Source organism: Ictalurus furcatus, chromosome 8 (assembly GCF_023375685.1).
Source record: "Ictalurus furcatus strain D&B chromosome 8, Billie_1.0, whole genome shotgun sequence".
Classification (NCBI taxonomy): domain Eukaryota; kingdom Metazoa; phylum Chordata; class Actinopteri; order Siluriformes; family Ictaluridae; genus Ictalurus; species Ictalurus furcatus.
The window spans coordinates 11,730,867-11,753,546 of record NC_071262.1 but is presented as its reverse complement, the minus strand read 5'-3'; the positions used below and the strand labels follow the sequence as shown (position 1 = coordinate 11,753,546).

At 40.9% G+C, this 22,680-nt stretch overlaps 1 protein-coding gene across 1 annotated transcript in view; it reads left to right on the top strand.

The window, feature by feature from the left end:
* Positions 1-20,854, top strand: part of gpc3 (glypican 3) — a 125,089-nt gene extending 104,235 nt beyond the window's left edge. The window contains exons 7-8 of the mRNA XM_053630803.1: positions 3,620-3,824; positions 19,150-20,854. Coding sequence (XP_053486778.1) covers positions 3,620-3,824; positions 19,150-19,325 — 381 coding nt within the window. The 3' untranslated portion in view covers positions 19,326-20,854. The remainder of the gene's footprint in view (positions 1-3,619; positions 3,825-19,149) is intronic.
* The last annotated feature ends 1,826 nt before the right edge of the window (positions 20,855-22,680 follow it).

The window sequence follows — 22,680 nt, the reverse complement described above, 5'->3', positions numbered from 1 at the left end:
ATAACTTCACTGTATATAAGCTGTAGTCCACAGGCTGTAGGAGACTTTACACGTCTTCACATGTCCACACTTGTCCAAAGAGAGGATGTGCACGGCCTGATGCTTATCAAAAAGTGTGACAGAGGAAGGTCGCGTTCTTCAGTCCCTCATCTAGAGCCGTACACAATGGTCATGGTTGTATTAAGGGAAGATGCCTCCACTTTGTGCTGGATACACACACAGAATAACATGCTGCGGGATGACACATGGGACCAAACCACAGGATCCCTCTGGGGTCCTTCACCCATGGCCCTTAACAACATTCTGTCTCTCACTCACCGCCTCCATGCTGTGTGTTGTGGTTACAAAAGACGGCAGGGGAAAAAAAACATGTCTGCTCTTGCTAGAGAACAAGGAGTGTGCTAGGCTCTCGCTGCAGATGTTACTGTAAACAGGAGTTCTGGTTGAGTTGGAGACACTTGGATTATTAGCTGAAGAGAGAAAAGAACTGCTAAATCTGGGAGTGGTGAAGTTTACTGATGGAAGAGTGATAACTTCAAAGAGGAAATCAGGTGGATATTAGGACAGGGAGGTTCTGCAAACACCGCTGACATTTTTTTTTTTCAATGGTAAAGTTATCAGCGCACACCATCAGAGCATCAGTCATGTATACTGTGCTAAGCCCCCTTTTACACACATACTAGCGGTCTTTTCCTGCAAGTGCACGCTAGAGTCGAAATCCTGGGACGATTGAAGCAACAGGACCGTTCTTGGGAAATGATTAAGCAGACAGTCCTATACTAATATCTTCACGTATTTATTTTATGACCTACTGATGGTGATTTCAAACCTGAGCACAGCGTAGAACAGGAATACAAATCTCAAGTCGGCAAAGAAATGTCTGGAACATCAAGGCGCCGTTACTGTTTGAAGGCTGCAGGTTTCAATAACCCAAAGCCTGACACTACAGGTTAAGGTATGCTGATAATGTAAAAACGCTATTAGACTGGACAGCGGTGCAGCTCGGTGTTAACACAGCTGTCCTGTGGTCCTGTGTGTCTCCACCATATGCTGGCCTTGGAGCGGACCCGTTTCGCTCTGTTTTCCATTGTGACTAGCTGCTATGGTAGAGGAGGATCGCAGACACGCTGATTGCATGTTTCGTGTCGTTCGGCTCCGCAACATTCCAGAGGATCTGTGCGGCTCTTGCCTGCAAACCACAATGAGCAAGGAGGGGGGAAGGGGGCTTGATTTTGTTCCTAATATGTAAGGCATGTTCTTGATTTTTTCAGATGTTTTCATTTATTTGTTTTCTTCGATGATTCCTTTTACCGTGTGTGTGCGTGCGCGCGCAAGAGAATGTTTTTAATGAATTCTGAATTGAAGGTGGTTTTTCCTCTTGTGGTGTTTCTTGAGACCTAGCTGCCTGGAGCAAAACGTCACTTTCTGTGCAACCATTCCATGCCACCGCAGCAGGGTGCGGTGTGTTTGTTTGTGTGTGTGTGTGTGTGGGTGGGTGTGCACGTGTTAGTGGGTGAGGGGAAGTTCATGGTCTCTGTCAGCGTATCCTGTTCTCCACAAACCCTCACGTCATACAAGGCTCCGAATGAGGAAAGCTTTTTACATCTTATTTTCACCTCAGCCTACATTATTGGGGGTTTGTTTTGAAATCTCTCAACCCCCCCACCCCCCCAACCGCCACTCATGCACTCTCTTTATGACTGTTTGCCTTTAGTTTCACTTGTTCTGCAGGACGGCGTGGCTCCCGCTGTTTCCACGCAACCATTTTTAGGATGGAATTCCGAGCTACTTGCGTCGAGGCCTCTGGCACACGCAAACCCACGGCTTAAAGAAGAACGAGCCGGATGCATTAAAAAGCCTTTCTAACCAAAAAATCAACCATAGGGAAAGAGAAGAACATTTGTGGTATACTTGCTTACTGGAAAAGCCCCAAGAGAAGAGAGGGCCAGATGCATTAACGAGCCATTCGTCCCTGAAAGTCGAGTGTAGGGGAGGAAAAAGAACACTTGTCTTATGTTCGCTTACATTCAGTGGAACAGTTTGTACCCAGTGGAAAGGAGTTTCAGTAGCTGGCACTCTGTAAAGACCCTCTGCTGCTGGATTTCACTCTGGTTGGGCCTAAATCATACAGAACGATGCTGTTTCAGTGTGACTGAGCTATGGTGAGCAGCCTGTTTAAAAGAATCAGTGTTTACCACAAGTTCCTTTGGCCAGAAGCAGTAGAAGTGCTTTCAGAGAGAGAGACTCATGTATGCCTCCAGTATCTGGCCCTGAATGGAGGCTTGTTTGGTACTCTGGTGGAAAATGTTGTATGTGCGTCCTTACTGACCTCCAGCATTAAAATCACAGATGTGTGGTGTGCAGGAGAAGTGGAGAAGTTATTGCGGCTGTTTGCCCCCTCTGTTTGATGTAATTTGATGATTATCGCTCTCTCCTGCTCTCTCTCTCTCTCTTTCACCCTATTAAGGTCCCTGTCATGGGCCATGGCTTGCAGATTTGTTTTTGAGGAAAGCAGTCCAGAGCGCAACCCACCTGATCTCAATTTTCTCCTGTAGACAAAAAAACCATTTAAAAAAACAAAAAAAACAACCCAACAACAAGCACATGCTTGCGTCTGCACATCGGAAGGAAATCAATAAAAAAAAAAAGAGATAGTCAGAAGACGAGACAAAGATGAAAGGAAAAGGCAGAAGGCGTGGAATGTCAAGTAATTTACTTTGGCAAACCATAGAACCTGTTTGTTATAGGAAACGTATTGAACAGCCACGTTCTTTTCCCACATTCGATTTTCCAGTCCAGAGAAATCCCCTCATTTTGTTTTGGCAAGGCTTAAAAGCATTAAACGAATACTACATGTATTATACATTTGAGATCGGATATCGATTCTACTGCTTTTATTGGAAATATTGGTTTCTGACTGGGAAATATCATGTGAAAGGCTCGAGTGTCTACATCGTGTTTTCATATGTTCAGTATGACCGTCACGTTAAATCTATCGAGTAACATGTTAGCAAAATACACGTTTAATAAGTTGCATATATTTTTTTAAAGGCATAGTTTCCAGAGGGCATGTAGGTCAGTTTTACTGAATGATTATAACAGGTTTTACGCCCCACCGTCTGACTAGTGTGCAGATTCAGGTTTTATCTCAGTTTATATGCCGAGATGTGTATGTGCTCAAGTTGCACAGACTTTTAAAAACAAAAACGTTGCGTCATCAACATAACTGGGACAACAACAAATGTCTGAAAAGTGTCTGCCAACAAATTACACATCCGTCTCTAATAGCATCTAAATTACAGTTATTTTGCCACCAGTGAATATATAATGTAGAGAAATAAAATATCTGGTTTGTTAATAACAACTCTATGGTGCTATGATTACTCAGTTTTTATTTTGTGAAAGAAAGTCCTTCTGGAGATCTCATTTAGGAATTCGTTGACATGGATGTACTGTGGATGATATCTGGGTTGATACTTGTTATTGTATAACTTTTTTTTTTTTTTTTTTAATTCATAAGAGTATAAGCATTTCAATTAGGGAATGGCCTATGCAGATCACATTGAAGCCATTGTTAACTGTTTGGATGTAAACCACCAACTATTATTCATCTCCTCAGCTGTTACGGATGGTGACGTCACCGGAGAAGCGGTGGAGGGCTCGGCCAGGAGGGGGCGCCGCACGAAGAGATCCAGACCGACTGAACCAAGGGGTGGAAGATGAGGAAGGTCTAGAAAGTGGGGACTGTGATGATGAAGACGACTGCACTGGAGTTTCGGGACTGGGTCCACCCACACGACGCAAACGTTTACGTATTTTTGCAGGTCAGTTGTACAATGTGAATTACAATGTGTAGTAGATATTTAGATATTGCGTTTGTAACATTGATCTGCTAGTCTAACTCCTCTCAGTTTCACAAAAAACGTTGGTGGAAATCACCCTAGTGAAACATTAAACACCCAACCATGTTGCAAGTCAGTCAGTCGTTACACTCATTTAGCGTTCAATTAACTGCCACATTCTCTTTTGATTAGGTTGCACCTCAGTTGAATAGATAACGAGTACTTCACCTTTTATCGGTTACTTCTTGATCTTCTTGTTGTTAAACAACACAGAACGGTGGAAAACAGGAAAAGTTTCCCTTGATGCAGGGTGACGCTCTAAAGAGCCAACAAATCATACAAATGCAAAGAAACCAAACACAGGCAAATAATAACAGGAGAAGGATAGGAACAAGGAGTTTGATACCGGTTGACAAAACTGGCCCAGCTGAACAAACACAGCCAGGCCATGTTTTTGTAGCGCTTTGGGTAGCACCATCAGAAGCCTAGACATGAGGCCAAAAATCTGGGGTGTCCACTACATACGAAATGGTTGGATAAAGTTAATAATTAACACTCACACTGAGTACACAGGCAGTAAATAAAGTCAAACTCGTGTCACAGTCCAGTACTCTAAATGTTTTCTGAAACTAGCAAACCGTATCTGGGTGGATTTACTGCTTTAATTACTGAGAAGAAAGGGAATCTGGCCCATTGTTAGAGGAGTGTTGTGGCTGTCCTTGCTTGGACCTGTGTTAAATGCGTCAAGACTTTGTGTGTGTGTGTGTCGGTAACTGTTTGGGCTCCGGTCCTGTTTGGAGACCTTGTGGGCGTCCGTGGTGAGGCAGGTATACAGATAGCAGCTGATAACTTGGTAGCTTTTGATGACCTAGTAAAATATGGTTGACCTCTGAGTCTTTTCATCCCATTTTGGGCGAGTGGGCCTGAGGGAGTGAGGGGTCAGTGTGCCAAAGGTCATCAGCAAGCAGATTCTTTAATGCGAGGTCTGTCTGTGCCTGGTGCCAGGAGATAGACGACGTGGATCTGATTTCACAAAGCTCTGCAGAGGGGAGAGAGCCCCAGGAAGGGTGACTGGCAAGTCAGCAACAAGGTGCAGACAGCTTATGGCCTGGACTCAGACCTTGTTAAGTCAAAGCTGTCAGTCAGCTGACCACATCAGGGATGGTCTGATGGTGATTGATCGATAGTGATTCGCTCTAGCCTAGGATTCCTAACCCCCATCCTAGTCCCTCCCTATTTTCTCTCTGGCTATGGAATTAACCCCGATGCATTCTGTGGAGCATTCCAGGGCAGCAGAGCTATTCCAGGACAGGGTGTCTGTGTGTGTCCAGTCCAGACACCCAGTGATGTATAGAGTCAGGGTTATCTCCATAAGGCCTTGATAATGTGACTCTACAGTGTCAGGTGCATTTTTATTCTCTGATGTTTAATCAATATAAGGCACAAAGAGGTTCATAAAGTCCATTTATTTTACTTAATGGCTCTAAAGTTACAAAATATGTATCACTGAAGGAACCATCCCAGTGACACGTGTTTCTACCTCAAAATTCCAATTTAGCACCCCAAGAGGAAAAAAGTGCAGCACAAGCAGTCTCTTTGTTTGAAGGGTTGAATTCTGCATACAATCGGATATACTGTAGAAGGGGTATTGAGGCAGTAACAGCTGGTCATCATGTCAGATGGGAGGCTAGAATCGAATGTCAATCAATAGATTGACAGTCAAACTATTAGAGTTGAGAAATGCATTATATCACAAGGTCTCACATACACTTAAAGGCAGACACATTGTAAAGCAAACAGGCAGGTGCATTCATGATTTCTAAAAAAATTTTTATGTGTTTTAAATGTCTGTTAGATGCTGTTCAATACTGGCTTTATATTGTGTTTCTGCTAAATATTAAACATAGTAAACAGAAAAGTTTGTTCAAACCAAAAAACAGTACATTTACAGTTCTGTCATCTGTGTTTTTGTGTCTTCTCCCAAGGCATTTTGCTTGGAAAAATGATGATAGAGTAAATAATCCATGTCATTCACACTCATCACATCACGTGACCATATTTCACATGATCCTTCTCCGTCGATGCTGATGATGCGTTACAAATGCGTGAGCAACACGGTTTGAAAAATATTCGCCCAAACGCACAGGAATAATGTGTAATTAACGGACACGGCTGTCACTGATAAGCTGTATGAAATGACTTTAGGCTAGAAAGAATGAGCCCTAACTTCGGTTCTTCGTACCATTGTGTGATTTTCGAACTACTAGTGGTGGTGCTGTTGTGTTTGGTTGTGCTTTGTGCATCAGATGCTGTTGTTTGCAGTTGATCAATGATGTTGTATTTATTTGATCATATAGAGAGAAATGCATGTTAAGTTAAACATGTCATGCAGTAAGTACGGTACTAATTTAGCTTCCACACTCCACCCAAACACTTGGATATGCGCCTAATAATAGCGCACATTTATCTAGGTGAACGTTAACGTTAGAGCGAGCGGCCATGTAAAGTGGCTAACGTTACGTTACTGCTTGTTTCAAATGATAAGCCGTGTTTGAGGTCGATGAACGATGGGCGATGTTTGCCTGCAGAGTTTGCATGTCACCTTTTTGGGGTCACCCTCTCGAAATGATCCCACACTTTGGATTTCCTGCCCGACGTAATTATCACATGGACCAGCCGTGTTAACGATCTGTCCGTCACAGGCTGCGTGACTTAACCGCTTCCCGTGGAGTTTTTTTTTTTTTTTCTGTGACCAACGACCAATCAAAATTTGGTCGATCAAGCCTCTTCTTATTTACGAACATCTGATCGACTAATAGGGGGCAGCCCTTAATAGGGACCTAGAAATATTGCAAAATCTTGAATATTAAATATGCAACATGGACTTTCTTTGTTTTAATTTCATCTTTCAAAATTCTTAAACTATTTATTTTGAAATGGAATTTTGAATGGAAAAAAAAAACATTTCAATGAGGACTTTTGGACCCCACTGTGTGTGTGTGTGTGTGTGTGTGTGTATATATATGTATGCATGTATATATATATATATATATATATATATATATATAAAATATAAATATACAGTTGCAATCAAAATTATTCAACCCCCATTGCAATTCAGGTTTATTGTGGTGTACGTCTTGGAGTTCTGGCATGGAAACCTTCCGCGTTTAGTACATTCCTTACTGTTCTCACTGGAACCTCAGTACCTGTTGCCATCAGGTCCTACTGCAGGTTTTTTGCAGTCACTCAAGGGTTTTTCACAACCTGCCTTCTGAGAAATCTGGCTGCAGCCGTTGATAGCTTCCTTTTTCTGCCCCGTCCAGATATTTCATAAATTTTCTGCCCCAAGCCAGGTATTTCATAAACTTTTTGCCCCTAGCCAGTTCAGGTATTTCATGTGTTCCAGCTCAAGCACACCTGAGGCAACTAATGAAGCCCTTGATTAGTTGCATCAGGTGTGCTTGAGACAACACCTGTTTTGCATATATGTGCTGTTGTGAGGAATTCTATTCAGGGGGTTGAATAATTTTGAAACTGGAGAAATCATCATTGTAAGTTGCATTTTCAGTTGAATTTGGGGAAACCGCTTGAAGCATTCGTTGTGATGAACTATTTCAATTGCTTTAGTTTGATTTGTTCATTGCAAACAGCTGAAAGTCTGTAAATTTGGTCAATAAACCTGATGTGCAATGGGGGGGTTCAGTAATTTTGATTGGTGTATGTGTGTGCATATGTATGTATATATGTATGTATATGTATATATATGTATGTATGGAAGGCTAACTTCCTGGATATTGAGCTAAAGGAAATCTTTAGCTCTTTCACTCTCCTTACTTCAAGCCTACCTAGCAGTTGCCTTTAAAGGCATTTTATTGCCTCCTCTCGTGTTTAGCCTGGATCCTTTTGGGCCTTCCCCAACATTCTCTCCAGCTCTCTCTCCTCTCTTTTCTTCCCTTTATATTACTCCCTTTATATGACTTTATATGACGGTTCTTACCATAAACCATGGTTTGGAAAATTCTGGAATGAAGTGTTGTGCCTCACCTTCATATACTTTAAAGATGTCTTTGCTTTGCATACCCGCATTTGATTATCCTTGCAGGCAAGAATCAGGAAAAGTTGACAAATGTAGCTGTCACTATAGGCTCTGAGCCATGTAGTAGAGGCTTCCCTGCAGGACTGGAAGTGCCCTAGTTCTGCACCACACAGTGAGCTCTGTGTCAGATGAGCTCTTGTTATTTTCCAGCGCTCAGCAGACACTCGGTCACTGTAAGTGCGGCAGAGGCGCTTTTTTTTTCCCCTTCAGTGCTCTTTGGCCCTTTATCAGCAGGCAGAGGTTAGCAAAATAGAGCGTGGAAATATGTCTGCAATGTGAAACACGCAGCTCACCGCAAGAGTCTGGGCCTTTCCCGAACCTCAGGTCTGCTACAAATTTACTCAAACACAATGAGTGGCAAGAAGAAAGATGGAGTGGAACTCCAGAGACAGTGATGGACACCAGAAGTATGTTTCACTCGCACAAATGAACGTGCAGACACACACACACACGCACACACAATTCCCTCTTTCCAAAATACACAGACCTTATCCCATGCTTCTTCCATTTTGGAGGCTGGAATGCTAACGAGCTCCATGTGGCACCTTTGACCCGCAGCACCTGATAGGTGAGGAGCAAAGAGCCCTGTTTCTATTAAAGCCAACATGCCCCATGTCTGTCACTTCATGTATGCCAAGAGGAGTTTTATAGGTTGTAATTAAACGTAATTCTAAGGTCATGGCAGGTTATTATTCATTTATTCATCTTAAATCATATTATTCAGTAACTCTTATAATTATTCAGTAACTACAGTGAAACTAAAAGGAACCCTCTTGGGGGTTTATAGGGTTATGTTCTTACTAATATTTAACTTGATTAGATGTTCTGCTCTGTTAAATAGATCAAATAAACCCAAGTTGTTTTTCAATCTACAATAAGAATCATTGGGGGGTTTTGGGTTTTTTTGTTTTTTGTTTTTTTTAAAGATTGCTTTGCTTTTCACAGAGCTTGCAAAATGACTAAATGTAAACGCAGATGCAACACTGAATACTTTCAGAGGGAAAGTTTTGGATCTGTCATAAATTTTTTTTTGCATGAAGTTGACAGTCCATGCAAGGGATTTCAATCTACAGCTCAAATTAGATAAACTGTTAAATATATTTACTTTTGAAATATGTTAACCCCTTTTTTGTAGTCTATAAGCAGAACGTATCATAAGTAGAATCTGAGACAAAAAAACGCATAAGAAAAAAAAAAAAAAACAACGCAAAAGAAACCTTACTTATTTTCCCGAAAGGAAAAACAACATTTGGACATTAAGTACAGAGCTTCTGATTACAGCTTTTAAAAATATTTAGTGTGAGCAGCACAATGGCCATGTCAGAAATGTCTTCCTTTATTTTCCTATATGACTCAATATTTAAGTTTCCTATATGTCTCGGTATCGGTCGTCATTCTACCAAAAGCTTCAGTTCTATCAGCTAGATTATACTGCATTTGCTGTAAATGGAGCGCACTAATTAGATCTCTGAACAGCTCAAACATGGGTATAGCTTTAAATTTGCATAATTGTAGAATTAATCTTTTGGCAAAAGGGGCACCAAGAGAGATGACCTGTTTCAGATATTCAGATCAGATTCGGATATTTCGGATAATATTTCTTAATATAGATCCTAATGGATATGTAGCGTAAACTCTGTCGAAAAAAATGAAAGACCGATTCTCAAAACACGTACATGTTTGAGCATGTCCAAAATTGAATTTCAAAGTGTAAAATTGAATATTACACTTTGCCCACGTTGAGGACTTGACTTTTTGATCATGTATGTAAAAACCATGTATGCCTATATTTTAAATTGTATCAAATGATGCCTTTTAGTAACTGAGGATGTATTAATGTTCTCAAGAACATTTTCACACAGCTCATCAGAACTCCCCACATATACAAATAAATAAACAAATCTTATTCAAAAGGAATTTTTATGGTCAGTTATATATGCCACAACTTTTGACAACGGTTTTATGCACCAGTTAAGTGATAGTAGTATATGGGACTAGTGCTAGAGGAAATGTTTGTCATTTTAACGATGGGTTAAAAATGAAGATTGTTTTAATTATCGGTCTTTTAATTACTATTAAGATTATTTTAATACAAATTCAGGGTTGAGTTCACAGAATAAGGTCATGGCAAACAACCCCAAAGGGCAAGGTAGTAATCAGAGTCAGGATCAGGCATAAAAGTCTGATTATCTTCAAGCAGACTAAACTGGCCAGAGCCAGGATCAGGATGAAAAGCAAAGCCAAAGTCAAACCACGATATACGCAATAATAAGGTAGCAACGTCACATGCAGAATGCAGGAGCGAGAATTCAGAAAGATCTTTTGAGACTCTGGGTTGATTAAGGTGGGCGTGTATAATTATGAGCAAGTGTGCTTGATCAAAATGTAGTGATTGTTAGCCAGATGTTTGTGATGTGATTGTTTGTATGATGTAGTTTTGTGGCTGGCTGAGGATCCTGGGAAGTGTAGTTCATGGTTTAAGCTGAGACAGGTGTGACGCACATAAGCAGTTTAACCAATTGGCCAATCAGAGAAAGGAATTTTAATACAAACACTTCCACCCTGCTGGAATTAGCAATGCTGTCACAGAGAGATGATCCAGTGCTGGTTCTTGTTTTTGAATGTGCAGTGGGAAAGATCTGAGCTCCAATCTGTCATGGTACAGCAATAAGACTTTGAAGGAAGCCAGTTAAGCAGGCACTTGATCACATTCATGTGCACTAGATGGGCCGGTAATCAGATATGGTGGACAGATTTCAGGGGATTAGCGCTATAGTGATGGTGCAGCACAGTCTACCTATAGTACTGTTGACTCACATTTGAATTGGTTAATGGCCTGTTTGGAAAATGAGCTCATTAAACCGAAATGAAGCAGAGGGGGTTGTTTCCCTCCTGGGAGGAAGCTACAGTGGTGGCACCATCTCATCTGCAAATCATCCTGATCGTAGTGAGCGGAAGTTTGCCTTGAGGAACGGCGCAACGGATCTGGAGGATTGTGCAGCATTCCCTCCCCTTTCCCTTGGCTTATAAATACGTCATTCCCCACTCTCGCACAGCTCACACATAAACGTCCAACCACACACACTCACAAAAATAATGAGACTTAACCACCATCTGTGTAAACAGCATCTGGCCTGATGTGCACAAGCATGTGATGGATGGCCTCTATAGATGTTTTAGGGTTCTTACTAGTTCCTACTAGAAGACAAGTTGATCACTGGGAATTTAAACCTGTCACATTGCATTGTTTCATATAATAGAGCACTTTAGGAGGCCAAATCATGAAGATGGTGGGAAAATGGACTGATGTCTAACTTCATCTATGTGAAGAGAAGAGAAAATCCTAACTAAATCCAAACAATATTTACCATAATCTACAGGGAACCTTCTCCATTCACAAGAGTCCTGCCTTTCTCCTTCGTGCTTGTTTGTTTAAGAGTTTTATTTACACGAGCAAGAGCTCTTGACATAACAAATTGACTCCAGACGGCTTCTTGTGGCACGTCTGTCAACATGACTACATTCTCTAGAGACTCAAGCCAGGAGAAACCATCAGGGATCATCTGTTCATGCCTATGGTGACCATGACCAGGCTGGAAACTGGGAGGTAACATTGTAACAAAGTGACTTAAATGGCTATCTCTGAAGCAGTGGTACTTTGTAAATAATAATAACTAGTACAAAGGAGCACTGACATTGATTCATAATTGTAGTCTCCTGAATGGGTATTATGGAATGGACTGACTCGTATCTCTCAGACAGCCAGTTCCTTGGCTGCTTCAGTGGGGCTAATAATGCAAACGATCACTATTATATTCTAAATGTTTAACACTATAGGGCTTGAGAATGTGATGCCACGCCACCAGGACTTGTGGGAAATCATCCATATTGTTTGAGTATGAACAGTTTTGAGGCATTAAGGTTACCCAGCATTCCTGATGCCAGTAATCTAGGTACAGTTGCTTTTCACATTTGGGATTCTAATCCAATTGTGAGAGGGGCACGATGGCTTAGCGGTTAGCACGTTTGCATCACACCTCCGGGGGTTGGAGGTTCGAATTTAACACCGACACAATTTAATGAAGTACGTTAGCAGGCTTATTAGCTTTCTCTTTTGTCATAATTTCAAATTTATTCCTATTTATAAAACTTGTGAACTGGTGGAAACCTTCAACAGATAAGATCATTGCAAGGAACTGTTTTAAGAGTTATGACATTCATAACAGCGATGGTTTAGATGACTCTGACGGAAATGACTGCAACTGCTTGTTGCACGTCCTTATCTGCATTTTAGTAATAATTCTCCTGCTAGTTTTGTAACTACCACCTAAGTGTTCAGCACAGCTCAGCTCTCCAAATTACCCATAATCCTCTACATTGTTCCTCTACATACCTCCACATGAGCCGTGCCATGCCAGATTAATGTCTGGAATCATTTCTATACAAACATTTTCAGTAGCAGGCTAGTGTAGTGGCTGGCAAAGTTTCTCACAATTTTCCATAGTAACATTTTCTCATTGCTGTAGCTAAAATATGTAGTAAAATCCACCATCTTCTAGTCAGGGCAAATCTCAAATGTCTTCTTATTCACTTTGTTTGTATCCACCTTACACTATAACATGGTCTTTGTTGGGACATTTGCCTTATGTCTTTCTACATCTGCCCTTCTGTCTTTGGCTTTAAACATTTGATTTGTCTCTAGCAGAGGTTCAGGGATATAAATACACAAGGGCAAATCTAATTGTGTCAGGTTTTATTGAGAGCAGCATTATAACTGCGGTGTGTTGGTCATCCCTCTGCAGACACCAGTGTGTCTAATTAATAGCTGTTGACTTGAATTTGGCCCACCGAGGGGCCCATTGGAGAGCAGTGGGGAATGTTGGCCATGGCTTGCTGTGGTCCAGCTTAAGGGGAAAGGAATCAATTATCTCCAAACATGTAGTCATATTTCCTGCGTTAGTCTGCTCGAGTCATTAGGAGAGACATAGAGGCTTGCCCTTCGCACATCTCCACTCAAGCTCCTTGGCGTTCTTGTTTTCTGCCTCCCTCGTCTACAGAGCTTTCCTCTCTTTTTCCACTTGTCTTTCTTGATGAATGTTTTCACTCCTCCAGGTCATTTGAAATGTTTTGTAGTAGTCAAGATGACAGGGCTTGTGTTATAACCTTGAAAGCATTTCACCACTCTTCTAAGAGGCTTTGTCAGTTTAGAAGTGATGAAGCCCCTCACATGAGCAATTCATTTCTCCTCACCATTATACCACATCTTCACTTGCTTTGATTTACTACTGCCAGACCTCTCTCTCTCTTTCTCTCTCTCTCTCTCTCTCTCTCTCTCTTTCTTTCTCCCTTTGGGAGGCCTGCAGAGAGAGAGAGAGAGAGCAGTGAGCATGAGTGAACGTTGTTTAAGACGCTGTGCTGAGAGCTTTAGGTGGGGTTCAGGTTGGTCGGTTTTTCTTGGCAGGCCTACTGGATTGACTCTGTGGTCAGGAACATGGGTGTGGAAGCTGACATTCACATTCCCTTTCTCACTCATCCACCATCAGACCTGAGCAAGGCCATTAGTCCCTATAATTACAGCACAGCCTTAATTGACGTGGGGGTCTGTTAAGACATCTTCACATAAAAACACACCGCTATTTCACTGAAATAACTAATAAATATCAATGAAATGAATAATAGTCTAATTGAAACTAAACAAAACTACAGAAATTAGAATCCCCGTCTGCATTGACATTACTCCATGAAGGATGAGGATGAAGGAGATGAGGGAGTTCTCTGTCATTAGGGCTATTCGGATGGGACGAGTTTTCCCGGACTGCGTGTTCCTGTGCTGATTGAAGATTACAGTGTCTTTTACCTTCTATAAAACAGCCTGTAAAAACAACCCCAGGTTAAACTAATCCCATGCGAATGCACTTTCTGTAGTCGAATCGTTCTCGACATTTAGTCCGGTCACCAAACACGACGTTGACAGATGGACATTTATTGCAAACGTCCCGAAAAATCTCCTCGCAAACGGAATGATTATGTACCATTTTGTCCAAACTGAAATTGAACAGAGTTTCAGCTCTCATCCAGTTTGCGTCTTTTCTTTTGCTTCATCGGTGGCATGACGTGCAGCACCATGTTACGTGTGACGCACGGGGCTTATCCCGTATAGTTACTTTACAGCCATATGTCCTGTAAACGAATCCCGTCTGAATATAGGGCTATATTCTGCAACAAATGACGTTATGTCTGTTGTTATTTGTTTACTTTGCCTTTTTGGACTTTGTTTTTGGTTTTGTTTGTAATAGATACAGCCATTGTACTGTACATACACAACTGTTACAAGTAACTTAATAACTAGTGACCTCCAATTGGGGGGGGGGCGATCTTTGGTTAAAAATTCCTTGCCTTTGTTCTCTAACAACCCTCAATACGCTTCCAGGCTTGCATTTTTATATTTAAATTCTAGAACGTTCAGGGTAAATTTGTCATATATTTCTGAATCCCAAACTACTTTTTAGCCATCACATAGTTTTGTCCTCTGCTCATACAGGTAAAAGCTCCAGACTCTGTCTACTATCCAGACTCATTATTCATTTTTTTTTTTTTCTCATTTTTTTATTCATAGTTTTTGTGGCATTTGTTTTTGTTCACATTAAACATTTCTGACCCAAAAAGTAAAATGGTCAAGGATATTTTCCTTGTTTATCTTCATTTTATCTTCGTTTTACCCAGATCAATATGATCACGATGGCTTTATAACGCATATTAGAACTCTGTATCGTCTTATCATACAATGTTCTAACTTGTGTTCAGACAATGTATCGGCAAATTGTCAGATCAGTGTGAGCTTGGTTCATGTTCACACACACAGCCTCATCCTGTTAATCTGCTGAAACATTTACAGGAAGAAAAATTTGCGTGTGTGACAGATGTTTTACCGATACATCCTGTGTGACATGCTGTATTTATTTTTGCTCACTTATCTGCCTAGAATGTGTTAGTAAAAGGATCTCTGGCTGCCTTTTTCATTCCTCTTTACATTTTTGCTCTTAGTAATGTCAGAAATGGTCCAGTTGTTAGCACACATGATAGAATTATCTTACAGCCTTTGTACCATTTCACCATTTCTGACAAGCTGAAAAGGACTTTGACCGAAACTACTTTGGGGTAGATATGTACTGTCTGATGTCAGTCCTCCCTGCCGTACGTCGAGGACCATGATTTGATTTATGCAGAAGAGCTCTATGCACACCGACAGACAGGTCTGATTTAAACGTTGTATTCGAGCTACTTGTTTGCAAGCATTGATGTCAAAAGACCAGCTAAGCTGGTGGGATTCTCAATAAAATTACTGCATTCATGTGTATTTTCCTAAGCATCAGCTCAGCAAATGCAGCTGCAATATGAACCAATTCCTGTTTTATAAGAAGCACCTGTGTTTGGAAATTGACATTCCATAGACCATGCCGTTCTGAGGCACACCTGTACAGGGCTGCAGGATAAACACTGTGAATGTACAGGTGGATGTTCGCCTTTTGTCTGGAACATCTGAAAAAAATTTGTATAATGTATACTGTCCAAGTCTCCCTGGAGAGCTTTTATGATTTAAGGAATGTTTTGCAATAAATTGACATGTGGATAACGGTGTCTGCTGGGAGTATAAGTATTTCATTTCATATTGCCGTTGCATGGATACTGTGTTCTCAACAACAAAATAAATCAACGTAGAGAGTAAATACTAAGCATGTATCCCCCCGCCCCCATTTGAATAGGTTAGTGCATTGTTATGTATGTAATAAATGTTGTGTCTTGAAGATCATTTGTTCTTACTCTTTATGCTCAGCTATAATTAGTTAGGTTTAGATTTGTGTTCGGTCGTTGGGTTTCATTTTGTATTGTTTTGCTGGAATTAACCGCCTTTCCAGTCGAAAAGATTTATGGATACATTATAAAGCAGGTTTATGGACACGTTATAAAGTTGCTCCTCCAAAACACCTTGACCTTTACAAAATTACAAGAAAACAAAACAGTCCACTTCTCTCTACAGAATCCTTTACTGCCCCATTCTCCACTCTGAAGACCTGAGGACTTTTTTTTTTATGTGAAGCTTGTTTTATGTTTGTTTGTTTGATAGATATAGTTCACTACTACCATTGAGCCAGCTATGTCCCACCATTAACAATCAATGGCTGCCTTTTGAGCTTTCACCCTGAGCGGTAACAGGATCTCGCAACTTTGTGATACCGCGAGCCAGACCACGATGGCACTACGCTGACCCTTGGGGCGTTATCCTCTGGGAAACTGATAGCCATGGTGGGGGGTTGTAGACCGTCCCAGCGCCAGGAAGACCCTGCTACATTGTGTGTCAGAATGTTCCACATTGGTCACATTAAACACCAGTGAGGGTGCTGTTGATATTTGTAGTGGACCTCCTGCATCCCTACATTCCTTTAGTTAATTATTCAAGCCTTGGTAATATACACATGCTTCTTATTCTAGCCTTGAGAAAGGAAGAAAGCTTACACTACTTCCTGATGTCTGTTTCTCCTTTTTCCTGACACAAACATGCATATTTGTTCCCAATTGCAGTAGCACGTTAGTCCCAGTACTGACGAGTAGGGACCCACTAGTGGACCCACTGTTTCTATAATACTCGGTCACCGTTCGCTTGTTCTGAAAAACCTGCAGCACAAGCCCTTTTTCAGACACTGGTTGTGTGGAGTGTACGGTTTCACCAGTTACCCACCCCCTTTACATTTTTTTTTCTACTCGGTGGATGTCTCTGAAGGCCAAGATTTTTACTAAATGATTCATACCCTTTCACAGTTCCCCATACTTTCCCTGAACAATGCTCTTACACACTTGCATGCCTGCCTCGCTGGTTTATTCACTCTTCCCAAGCAGGGCGAGTGTATATAAAAGCTGTATCAAATTGCATGTCTGCTTTAATGGGAGTGGCTGTACAGTGTGCTGCTGTCACAATGACAAATCAGCCTTTCAGGCTAGAGGTGTGCCCGAACCATTGGCCTGGCCATGGAGGAAGGGGAAGAAAAAGTTAATTGTCCTCTGGCTCGTGTTCAAGCGTTGTCGTAATTGCAAAGAAATTTCAAGGAGTTTTTAGTACCCAAGCTTTATTTGTTCACCCCCTTCCCCTGTTTTAAAGGTGGCAGCACTGAAATGGGCCCCTTGGCACTTAGACACCTCCCCAAAATTAGGCCTCCATCTCTTTGCCTGTCTTGCACTCGGCCTGGTTCTCACTCCCAGCCGATCTTCAGATCCAGAATTAATTACGTTTCAGGGTTTTCCTGCCAGTCCCAGCACCACGCAGCCACTTGTGTAAATGGTGGACTTCCTCCCAGCGGAGCAATAGCTCCAAAGTGGAAGCAGTGATAGTACAGTGCAGAAGTGAGTCATATTAAGGCCTGGGGCCTCGTTTATAATGATGTGTGTAGAATAAACTTAAACGTGGACAAATGTTTATTTACTCAAGCGTTCTTATGAATGATGTATACAATGCACAAAAATGTTTTCGAACCCTGGGGCCTGTTCTATCTTAAAGTTACACACAGGAATAAGCACATTGACGACTCCTAAAGAACATCCTCAAATATCCATATATGGTGGGATATGGGGCACGGTTACCAGTTGGTTAAGTAATTAATCATGGCCATTTTCTCATAACCCTTTAAACTCATAGTAATCGGTTCCAAACTTTCAGTCCTCACTCTTGTAACATGTCCTATTAGTTTTACTGTAGTACTGAATAATTACAATAGCATTTGCTTATTAATATACTTATAATATATAAGCTAGGGGGCGGGGTATGTGATCACACACACAGTTCCTCAATGTTATTTATTTGTCTGACTGTAATATTGGTAAAATGTGTGATTTGGTCAACATGCCCGTGCCTCGTGCGATAAGCTGACGTCTACAACCAATTTTATAACAATAAAACATACCAGTGATGGAACAAGGTCAGAAATGATCCAAATGAGAGAGAGTACCGTTTACAATCGTGTTACGATATTCATGAATAGTATGGGTTGGGTTGATGGTTTGGCTCTTAGACATGCGTAATTAAGATATTTTCGAAAACATAACATGTCAGTGGCATTTATGTATTTTGATTAAAGTTAATATGCTAGCCATCAGATTCTTGTGATGTGTGTGGTTTCTTATGACTCAGCTAAAAAGTTGGAATTTTATAAGCAGAGAGTATGTGATGTGTCTGTGTGTGTGTGGTATGTTTGTTGTGTCTGGGATAATGGGGAGTGTATGCTGCTATCACTGGAAAGCTATGTTAGAAATGAACTGCTTTATTGGGCATGTGTGTAGGCTATTGTATGTATGGTGTGTGTCTGCACACATGCTCTCGTGTATGTGTGTGTGTGTGTGTGTGTGTGTGTCTGAAAGAATGAGGCTCTGCACAGCTGGCTTGATAGGAGGCGCTTCCACACATAGCTGAAGTGCCTCTCCTTAGTGGTCTTTTATAACTGATATCCTCTTGGCCTTTCTCATAACTCCCGACTTATATCAGTGTCGCTCTCGTGCATTTCTCAGACCACGTGCCCCGATATGAGATGCTGGCATAAATGAAAAGTTGTTTTAGTTTGTGGGGTGATGGCATGCCTGATGGGCAAGTTGTTGCAGACAGACATACATATGCTTTGAATCATGATAACACGCATCTTGAAAGGTGTACAGTAATGTCACACAATGATCGAAAGCAGATAATGTAGAGAAACGTAGCATTTCCAACTTCCACGTTTTCCAATAGAATGACTTATAACGCTACCGCGAAAGTGCAAGTACTACATTACTTGGTAAGGGAAGCTGTCAGACTTTTGCTCTTAGCATTCAGTATTATATGAAAACTATGTAGAAATGGCATTTCTGCTCTCTTCTCCTAATATGTGTAATTTAATAGTGTTTGTGTCTCATTCTTTTTCTGGAATGCTGTCATCTAAACATTAATATGATAACAATCTCAGCCTTAGAGATTTTTGTTTTTGTTTTTATTGTGCTAAAAGTGTTACAGCAGTGTACCATTTTAAAGTGTACTTTAAACCAGTATACTGTAACAGTGAAAGGTGGGAAAGAGCTTTTACAGCTTTTATTTGTACTTAATTTAAGAAGCCAAGCTTTCCCTTTCTTTCCACTTCAAATTAGACATTGTATCGGTTCTTATTTTCTTCTCCCGTTTCTCTCTTTCAGATTTGGCAGATAATTTGGCAATGGACGACTTGACCTTTCACGAGTTGCTCCTGACCCCGAGACTTGCCACAGACACGCATGCCGGAGCGTCTGTACCTGGAGCAGCAGACGGGCTGCGTGTCCCTGCTCGTGTCTTCTTTCTATTCGTCATCCTCCTTCTCTTTGGATTTCAGTGAACCCTCCAATCTGTTTTACACAGACTCCACTCAAGAATTCCTCTCCATCGACTCCTGACTGTCGTTTAAACCGGCCAGTGAGTTTTAAAGGACATCGCAGCTGACCCTTTGTACATATATTGAAAGATGATCTAGAGTGAAGACAGAAAACTCTTTCTCCCTTTGTGTGTGCTATCTCTGCTGTTACTTAATGAACGTCTGGGTTGTTTTTTGTTTTTTTTTGGACTTCTACAAGGATCTGTTCAGTTGTTAAACCATTAAAGATGTACTCTCCCAGAGCATGACAAATACAACACGTATCCTAACTGTATCCCTTTGTGCTTTTATCTCACAGTACAGTCATCTGTTTTACATGGGATATCATTTGCTCTCTGGTGTTTTACACATGGCTTTACACAAAGAACAGAGCTTCCTGTAGGTAAAGAACCTAACCGTCTTTTTCTTTCTTCTAAATGTCATGCTTTTGTAATTTATTGGACTTTGCAGAGGAGGAAGACTGTGACTAATGGGGTCTGGGGAAAAGTAGTGCTTCTCTAGTGGACACGGGGTCTGTCTGATGCCTGGACATGATCACACACATACATACCACATTGCATCCTAATTCTGCCACTCATTTCCTCTGTAGTAAATGATCCTTGCAGGAGATCAAGGGATTGGTATGTAGTTGTGAAACCTTCTCACTGCAGGGTGACACCAGTTGAATGTTACTTGGAGAGATAACAGTGTATTAGAATGGTAACTTTCCCTTTTAGAGTCATACTATCTTTTCTTCCATCCGTCACTCTCTCTTTGCTTTTTCTCTCATTGGTGACATGTATTTCACTCATTCTCTTTCTCTGTATCCTTGTCTGTCTCTCTGACTCTCGCCGTGACAGGCCATGTCATATTTAGGTGTGTATTGTAGCTGGATGATTAAAGATACGGCCCATGTGGACACGCTTAAATATCCTCCTCTCATCTTTGCTTTGATTTGCAAGTTGCCAAGACAGTGGCGTCCAAGAAAGGAGGCGCTGTGTTGATGGCTGAAGTGTTTGAGTATGTTTTTCTTTGTTTCTAAAACTGTCACTCAAAGGGATAATCCTATAACTTAAGACCACTGTAAAAAAAAAAAAAAGAAAGTTTTTTTTAAATCACTGTACAATTTTGAGTAAATAATCACGAAACATATGTCCATTAAAGTATTTTAATATATTTACAGGTAATTACTTTACATTTTTATAGTACATCACTGTATGTTTTCAGTAATGTACTGTAAATTTTAAACAAAATATCCATTCACTCATTTGACTCGTGCTTTTATTGAAAGTTATATGAAACTTACAATTGAAGCAGGATAAAAACTGAGCAGATGAAGAGTTAAGCAGTTCTGCCAGGATTTCTCGATCGCAGACGTTAACGCAAAATCAAGGAAACGCCGCAGTGTTCGGAGGACCCGGAGTTTTTCAGAACTACCACAGATTTGGGCCATGTGATGTCATCACAAAGTGATGTGATGGCATCACAATGCGCATTCAGCCAGAACCCTCTTTGATACGTCAGCATCAAATATGAATACAACTAAAAAGTCTCATTTACCAACAAACCTCACTGTGAAAGACCGTGCAAAAAAGTTTGTGCAATTGCAGTTTCGCCAATTCAAGTAATTTGCATCACAATTATTATTATTATTTTTTTAAAAGTCGCATCAAAATCAAGCATTTTTGGTCGCACCAATCGCAAAAAAAAAAACTCAACAACAAAAAAAAACCATCCTGTACAGACTGGTTAAGGGTCAACCGCGGCAGTTTGGCAGCGCTGGGATTTGAATTTACGACTTTCTGATCTATAGCCCTAAGGCTTAATCACTGAGCTACCACTTCACTCGACTAGTTTGCACTGATTCAACCACCTCTACCATTGAATTAATTCACGCTAAAAGAAGAAACTTTGTGCTTTGCTAACCTGACATTTTTACTAGCATATAAACTTATATCGAAGAGGGTATGAGCTCACTTAAAAATTGCTAAAATAAAGGCCGCAGAATAAGATCTGCTCATTTACAAATGTCGACACAATGAGAATCTTTGCTAAAACATTCAATATTCCACTATGCGTTGTGTGTTCCGGTATTTTACTGTATATAAGCGCACTGCTCTAATTGCCCAATCGTTTATCTGTACAACCCTGTAAAATATTTCCAAAATAATATTTTGCTGTGAAAGAAATGCTGTAAATGTACAGTCATTTTTAACGTGTAGAGTAATAAATGTTCTCATGTGCAGTATGTTCTTTGTAAATTATGGAAAAGGTTTCATATTTTGAGCTGTTTGAAGAAGCGATCCAGTATCCAATCCGCAGGCTTGTTTTGCCCAGAAGTATAGCAGGTTTGGTGGCTCTGAAAGATAGTGTCTCATTCCATTCTCATCTGAAAGTAATAGGCACGTAAGTTCAAGTAAACGACTGAGAACTCACAAATGAAATCACATCGAAAATCCAGTGGGTATTAAATGAGTTATTACATGTTGGCCTGTAGTGAATTGTGTTAAGAAGCCCTGTAATTAAACACCAAATTCCCTCATTGCTGTTTATATTACAGCTGATTTGAGTAGTGGGGGAATATCTGAGGCCATTTGGTAGCTCTGAGCTGTGGAGCACTCGCGAAGACTGACTTTCACACCAGTTACCCAGTTCAGCATTCAGTGACGAGTACTTCCTGTATGTGCAGCACTTCGCCTTGTTTGACCAGTATTTGTGATTTGTGGAAGCCAATATTGATGCTTTTTTTTTTTTGTGGTAACAGGGTGTCTCGCAGCCAAACCAGATTAAGATGATGTCTTCTGGCTTTGCGACTGCATTCTGATTTCACACTTTGTATTTATTAAAGTCAATAAACATGTTCACATTGTGCTGTGAATATTCTTTGTGGTTTTGGAGCGGGTTTCCTGTTTGTTTGACGAGACATAAGGGATATTTATGAAGTTTGTGTGTTCTTGCTCTTCAACTCAAAGACGCCTTTTTGATATCCAGTTTCACAAGTGTGTGTCAGAAATGCAGACTAATTAAGGTATGAGGAGCCACACAAGGCCAACTATATAAACAAAAAGCAATCTTCTTATTCATTCGACTTCTTTGATCTGTTAAAAAAAAAGAAAGAAAAAAGTGTCAGACACAGCTATAGAGTTTCACACCAATAGCAGCAAACAAACCCCATTTTGCCTGAGTGTTTACCTTCTAATGCCCCCCACCAATGTATTTAGCAGGCTCTAATTTATTTCCCATTACCCGCCTAATCTGGCCACCTAACTGACCGTGGGGCCACACACCCTGAGGCAGTGTCTTTTGCATTCTCACACTTGCTCCTTTCTCCCTCAAAGCC